This window comes from Saccostrea cucullata, unplaced genomic scaffold (genome assembly GCF_032062105.1).
Source record: "Saccostrea cucullata isolate Sc308-1 unplaced genomic scaffold, CSIRO_AGI_Scuc_v1 ctg16332, whole genome shotgun sequence".
NCBI classification, from domain to species: domain Eukaryota; kingdom Metazoa; phylum Mollusca; class Bivalvia; order Ostreida; family Ostreidae; genus Saccostrea; species Saccostrea cuccullata.
The window spans coordinates 3,683-11,130 of NW_026941521.1; the positions used below are offsets into that span (position 1 = coordinate 3,683).

General features: G+C 35.3%; 1 protein-coding gene across 1 annotated transcript; it reads right to left on the reverse strand.

The window, feature by feature from the left end:
• Positions 1-497: 497 nt before the first annotated feature.
• On the reverse strand, positions 498-6,530 carry LOC134257983 (uncharacterized). Its single transcript, XM_062740555.1, has 4 exons — positions 6,402-6,530; positions 2,298-2,391; positions 1,098-1,204; positions 498-789 (listed from the first exon to the last, which is right to left on the reverse strand). Exons 1-4 carry the CDS (start codon positions 6,463-6,465, stop codon positions 704-706), a joined length of 351 nt encoding a protein of 116 aa, XP_062596539.1. The 5' UTR covers positions 6,466-6,530; the 3' UTR covers positions 498-703.
• Positions 6,531-7,448: the final 918 nt, after the last annotated feature.

The window sequence follows — 7,448 nt, forward strand, 5'->3', positions numbered from 1 at the left end:
GAAACCGAGGTCCCCTGACGCAGTAGAGGCTAGCACGAAAAAGGATCCCTCCCTGCTCAATGACCCTGAGTGCCGAGTATATATTGGACAAAATTTGCAGCTCTCCACCATCAATGGTGGCGTCTCCACATGAGGGAAAACTTATAGAAATGGACGTTAAGCAATATACAATCAATTAATCAGATATTCAAACACATGAAGAAAAAATGGCGGTTTAAGAAATGACTGAAATGGTTATCAGAAATGTAGTTGTTCTCTAGTAATATATTTCAAATTGATGGAAAGTAAGATCGTGACTGACACATGCCAAATCTCATTGACAGGTCTTAAGAACTGTAAGACAACAATACTGGTCAACAGGTCTGAGATCAACATGATCGCCGATATATAAATACAAACGATGAAATCTTTGCCTTTGCACAATTAAAGATAAAGAAAAACATATACAATTTATTTTCAAAAAGGAAATTTATTATGACTACAATTATAGTATAGAATAGAGACAAAATAAGATTAAAGTCAACATAATAATTATGTTTTAAGATGTACAACAATCAGGTTTAAATTTAAAATACGCAAAAAAAAAAAAAATTCTGTTAGTCTTTTAAAATAGAGTAATTACTCAACTTAGATAGGAAACAAGGAAATTTTATGTTAGGTGTGATCGTTAATAAGTTTTTTTTTCAAATGCATGGGCATTTTCTCAAAAGAATTTATGAAGGAAAACTCCGAGTGTTAGAGACAGCCAGCTGAGGAGCGTCATCACGGAACCACCACCGGAAGTGGAACCTGGTAAAAAGTAGAACAGAAACATTATTGATGGTTTAAACAGTATAGCATTTATCACATATATATTTTGTCAAAAGGGTAGAGTATTTACAAAAATAAAACTGTTAATCATGCATACATTGCTATGTATATATTTTGTTGAGTGGGTTTTATGCAATTTACACTCTAATATAATTCTTTTCAATGTAGACAATTTTTTTCCGTAATGATTTAATGAATCATTCTGCGTTAAACACGTCAACATTAAAATATCGATGAAATGTAACTTGGGAGGGGGGATGCTTAGAGATACATTTTGCATTGCTTACATCCGTACTGCGACAAGGACTTTTTGGCGGTTTGTACAGTGGCGCTGACATCCACACCACAGTCAGAGGCGGCCTGATTTAAACAGTTCAGGTAAGTATTGTAGGCACTGCAATACAAAAAAACAGATCTATATAATAAAACAACTCGCTATAAGATTTGTAAGCAAAATGATATTGTCTGTCTCTTTTGTATGGGAAGCTAGAGCAAATGGAATATACATTTAAAGGAAACATCAGCGTTTAAAGCAACATATTTCAATTAAAGATAATGAAGTGACCAATAACAATGAGAGAAATAAAATAAGGGTATTTCACACTTTATTTTTATTACCTTCATTTTACATGGCTGGGTATATTCAGTACGCTCTGACCATATGACAGCCTGAGCATAGAGTACGTTATAATTTCAAGAATTTGTATTGATAACTTGCAGAGAAAACTGCAACTGAAACTTGGTACAGATAGACGCTCGGATAAACATGAATTCGACATCAGAGTCGTACAAAAATAAACCACCATGTGGCAAAGAATGCTCAAATTTCAAATATTTGCAATGAGTGGTTGCTGAGTTTTGGATAGATACACGGATACAAACAGATGCAAAAGGTAAAACAATAGACCCCTTCCCCTTTGTAGCACTAGTATACTAATTTAATCCATGTTTAAATTTTATTAGTAAACTGAATAAGTGTTACAGGATAAATTTTTATTTTTTCATTGAAGTTTTACAATTATTGTATTTCAAGTGACAAATAATGTTTTGATTTATTAGGATTGTTGCATAATGGAATAATTTGTAAACATCAAAAAACCTTCTTTTTTGTTTACTGAAGTGATTTTTTTTCGTATTATTTACAGTAAAATATATTCCACAAATATTCCAATCAATTTTTCATTTGCATCATCATTCCATGAATTGAACTTTAGTGTTTGTTTATCTGTATGTTGTCAACTTTAACATAGCCCATAACTATTGCACTGTCAAGGGTAAGGCTTTAATATTTGACATGAGTGTTCTTTATGACAAGTCCTTTCCATTGGTACAGAAATAGTTGACCATATGAACTTCTGGGACCTTGACCTTTGTAGTTTGACATGCATTTGAGAAAATTTAACCCTCGTCTTAAGGTGCCATACAGGGGCATCAGTGTTTCACAAACACATCTTCTGTTATTTAACATTAGAAATAAAATCATCTACCTGCATAGTTTGCTTGTGTCCTGGCCAGCTCCTTGTAAAGCAGTGGTTATGGCGGAGGTACAAGTCGTTAGCTGGCTACAGCTCTGCGCCTCAGCTGAACAAAAAAGATATAACTGAATTATTCCTGCAGCATTAGTTTAAATTCATATGTGCTTATTGTCATTTCCTTCTTGTTTGGAACAAACATTTATTTAAACAAGAGGCCCACGGGCCTTATAGTTCACCTGAGTATCATGTAACAACTTTCAAACAATTGAATTTGGTTTGTGTTTTACACAAGAGGCAATGAAATTCACAATTTTGAAAGAGGCACCACTGCGTATCATAATTATACACTTAGCATGCTTACTCTAGTTACTTAATACCCAGAGGTAGATCAGAGTAAAAAGAGAAAATGCATTTCCACTTCATAACCAGTTGTTCACCTCACCCCAAAGGAACCATTGACCCTGGGGCCACATGTTTCAAAATTTTGGAAATTTTATCATTAAAATCATTTTATAATAAATGGTTTGTCAATACCAAAGAACAGATTTCAAAGCAATATTTTAATTTCAGGCAATGTTAACCCCCCCCCCCCGATATCCGAGACTCAGGGGGTATGAAATTAACCATTTTGCTAAATGCACCCTTCTTCATCATAAATATATATACTTAGATCATTGGCATGATACCCAGGAGCGAAGGAAAATATTTTCAAAGAATTCATGCATTTTCACTATATAATCATTAGAGACCCGTCTTAACACCAGAACACCTGACCCAGGGGCCATGAAATTGCCAATTTTGGAAGTCATCCTTCATCATAATAACTATGTTCATAGTTCATTGGTTTAATACCCAGGAGCAGTGAAGAATATTTTTAAAGAATCAGTGTATTTTCACTATGTAATCAATAGAACCCCGCCCTAAGACCACAACCCCAAACCTAGGCCAGTCACAATTTTGGAAGATGAACTCTTTCTTATCATTACTATATACTTAGTTAGTTTGTTTAATACCCAGGAGCAAAGGAAAAGATTTTAAAGAAGTAATGTATTTTTACTATATAATCAAAAGGTACCCCCTTTCACTAAAAACCCCTGACCCAGGGGGCATGGAATTCACAAATCTGGTTGAAGCACTCTTGCTCATAATAACTATATAAGAAGTTAGTTTATTTGATACCCAGGATCAGAGAAGATTTTGAAGAATTGATGCATTTTTCTCTTTCTAATCAATAGGGCTCCGCCCTTACACCAGAACACCTGACCCAGGGGCTATAAAGTTTACAATTTTCGATGAGGCACTTTTTGTTCATCTTAACTTCGTTCTTGGTTTCTTTTGTTTAATTTCCAGGAGCAGAGGAGAATTTTAAAGAAATAATGCACTTTTACAATATGATCTATATAGCCTTACCCTAACACCAGAACCTCCGACCCAGGGACCATGAATTTCACAATTTTGGTTTTAAAAAAGCAATGCTGATTACAATCATGCCAACTGTTTGACTGCTTGACGTACATGAGTATAGAAGATTTTTAAAGATTGCATTAATTTTAGTGGTTTTGGCCCCACCCCTCAGGCCTCAGTGGGGCAGGGACCATGAAATTCACAATTATTGTTCCCCTCCTCCTATAGAGGCTGTATACCAAATTTAGTTGAAATTGGTTCAGTGGTTCCAGAGAAGAAGCTAAAAATGTTAATAGTTTACGAATGATGTACGACGACGTACGAGAACAGATAGCAATATACTCAGGTGATTTAAAAATGGATTGTCCAAGGTTTGTTCCTATCTTTTTCTACCTAACATTTTACTACAGTGAAAACAAATGTCAACATCACAACTTTTGTTATAAACGTAGAGAATATTCATTGAAGGCTGGTCCCCACCTGTCTAAAATAGGTCGCAGCAAAGTTGAATCATGTTTTATGATGATGGTAAAACTATAAAGTCAAATAATTGGTCAGTCTAAGAAAGTTTTTTTCCTCCGATCATGGCAAGGAGCACACGGCGGGTTTGACCGGTCGGCAGGAGATGTTCACTCCTCCATGGCACCTGAACCGACCTCTGATGTTTTGTAGGTCTGTGTTTGCTCTGCTCCAATTTTGTACTGTTTAATGAACTTTTGGGCTAGCATACTGTTTGTTATCTCCATATATATGTTATACCAAAAGTATATATGTTATACCAAAAGTACTGGTTGCTAAACCACCATAACCACCAGGCAGATTTTCACCACAAGGATCAGGATATGTCGAAGATTAAAAGCTGCACGGGAATTACCCTGGGGCAAAGGGCGTGGTCTCAAGGTCACTTCAAAGTTGACCTAAATTTACAATTCATAAAACCGTGTATATTTTGCTTACTATAAAGACTAGGATCATCAAATCTTGTAAGTTGATGCATCTGACGACTTCACATCATGTTAACTCAAAAGTAGGTCACGGTGACCTACTTTTTCAAATTTTGCGGTGATTTGTTTTCGAATTGATTTGAAGGCATATTTTGGACACTTTAAGGCCTATGATCATTAAACTTTGTCAGTTGATGCATCTTGGGCTTGAACAAGGTCAAGTTAAAAGTAGGTCACCGTGACCTACTTTTTAAACTTCATAACTTGTCCTTTAAAAACATTAAATCCCATTATTTAAGACACTGGGAGGTTTAGAATCATCAAATCTTGTACTTTGATGCATCTTGGGACCTTAAAACATATTTTTGAAAAAGTAGGTCACAGTGACCTACTTTTTGAATTTTGCAAATATTTGTTTTCAAATTGTTTAAAACACATATTTTGATAACCTTCAGATATACGATCATCAAACTTGGTCAGTAGATGCATCTTGGGTCTTTGAAAAATGTCGACCAAAATGTAGGTCACGATGACCTACTTTCGACATTTTATTGCTATATTAAGTATCTTAGGTATTTATTGGCTTACAATCATCAAACTTTGTGAGTGGATGCATATTTGGTTTTCGGAGAGTGACGACCAAAAAGTAAATCACGGTGACCTACTTTTGACATTGTATGGATTTATTTATCTCCGGTACTTATTGGCTTAGAATCATTAAACTTTGTGAGTTGATGCATCTTGGGTTTTCGGAGAGTGACGATTAAAAAGTAGTCATGGTGACCTACTTCTGACTTTTTGTGGCTATAATTAAGTATATCTGGTACTTATTGACCTAAAATCATCAAACTTTGTCAGTTGATGCATCTTGGGTTTTCGGAGAATGTCGACCAAAAAGTAGGTCACGGTGACCTACTTTTGAATATCTCAGGTACGTATTAGCTTGGAATCATCAAACTATGTCAGTTTAGGCACCTTGGGTTTTTGGAGAACGTCGACCAAAAAGTAGGTCACTGTGACCTACTTTTGACATTTTATGGCTATATTTAATTATATTTGGTACTTATTGGCTCGGAATCATCAAACTTTGTCAATTGAGGCATTTTACACATTGACCTATTTTTGAATATCTCAGGTACTAATTAGCTTAGAATCATCAAATTTTGTCAGTTTAGGCATCTTGGGTTTTGGATAACGTCGATAAAAAAGTAGGTCACCATGACCTACTTTTGACATTTAATGGATATATGTAATTATCTCTGGTACTAATTGCCTTAGAATCGTCAAACTTTGTCAGATGATGCATCTTGGGTTTTCAAAGAATGTTGACCTACTTTTGAATATCTCAGGTATTTATTTAATTAGAATCATCAGTCTTTGTCAATTAATGTATCTTGATTCCTCAGAAAATTTCAATCAAAAGGTAGGTCACTGTGACCTACTTATGGTATTTTATAATTATATTATAATATCTTCAGTCTTAACTGGCTAAATATTGTCAATCTTTGTCAGTTGATGCATTTTGGGTCTTATGATACTAATAGAGTTAAAGGCTTCTAATAGAAGTGATAGATTGTACAATTTATCAGAAGAGCGATTCAAGGCCCTTGGGCCTCTTGTTTGCACAATAATGTCTTTCATTGTTAGTTTCTTTCACATAAGTTGCCCCTCTTTCAGCAGGTTACCTTCCCCAACTTTCAAAAACGATACTACCTCACTGATTATTTTTTACTGATGTTAATTGCTTATACTCTGTAATCTGACTTACCGTGTTTGATGACACTGATTGACATCAGGCAGCAGACCAGGGTTAAGGTGACGAAATCTCGCATGGTCTTTGTTTTCTTCAAGTGAATGCGCCAGTAATCTGTAAATAAGTTTGTTTGTTTATCAGCTCCCGAACTCATACACTTAAGCAAGTTTTTATGCGCCCGGATCGATAAATCCGGTTCGCATATTGTTTTTGTCCTGTCCTTCTGTCTGTTGTCAACTTCATCCTTCGCCGCAACTTTATAACCATGATAAAGATCGAGACTTCGTATTTGGTAAACTTAACCCACTGATTAAACTCTATCAAATTACACCAAAGTCAATGACCTTGACTGTGACCTATATGCTAAATATAGCGCTTTTTTAAGAACTTTCGCAATAACTTTTGAACACAGGCGCTTGTTTCATAGACTGAGCTTAGTTTTCTACTATATAATAACACAAGGTATCCATTTTTCTCGAGACCAACAATGTAGGTCACCAATTCAAACCCCTTTTTTATTTATTATCCGCCGCTAGCAACAAAAAACCCACATGTAATGGTTAGCGGAATTCCCCTTCTTGGACCTCATGTATATTTCCTTACCTCACCCCTTCGCGAACTTTGACATTGACCATAATATTACACGCTTCGTCAATCGAAAGAAAAAGTGCATCTCTAAACAGATCAGCACTTCTGGTTTGGCAATGGCGATATAAAACACAAGATCTCATTGGCTATTTGTACTTTTTGCTCTGGTGTAGAAAGGATTCTTAACAAAATATTTTTGCTTTAAGGGGATGAAGGATGTATGGTCACGTGACTCAGTTGATTTATGTCATAATCTCTGATAAAATATGTACAAAACGAGATTGAAACCACAGTACTTGTATAATTTTTTTGACTGTTTGTTTGCATTCACCATCTAGTATAAAAATATCTGAAAACATTCAAAATTTCTTGCAAATATTATCAAATTACGGAATAGATTAATCCACTCTGCCGTTTCCCTACTCTGCGCGTCCAGTGCGTCTTTGACGTCATAGTGGATCTCTTAGTTCAGTA

Excerpts from the sequence above, each read along its gene's own strand:
- LOC134257983 (XM_062740555.1), bottom strand. The coding sequence starts at position 6,465 with ATGCGAGATTTCGTCACCTTAACCCTGGTCTGCTGCCTGATGTCAATC. Across the intron at positions 2,392-6,401 it reads AATCAGTGTCATCAAACACG|CTGAGGCGCAGAGCTGTAGC; the intron begins GTAAGTCAGATT and ends TTTTTTGTTCAG. Across the intron at positions 790-1,097 it reads GTCCTTGTCGCAGTACGGAT|GTTCCACTTCCGGTGGTGGT; the intron begins GTAAGCAATGCA and ends ACTTTTTACCAG.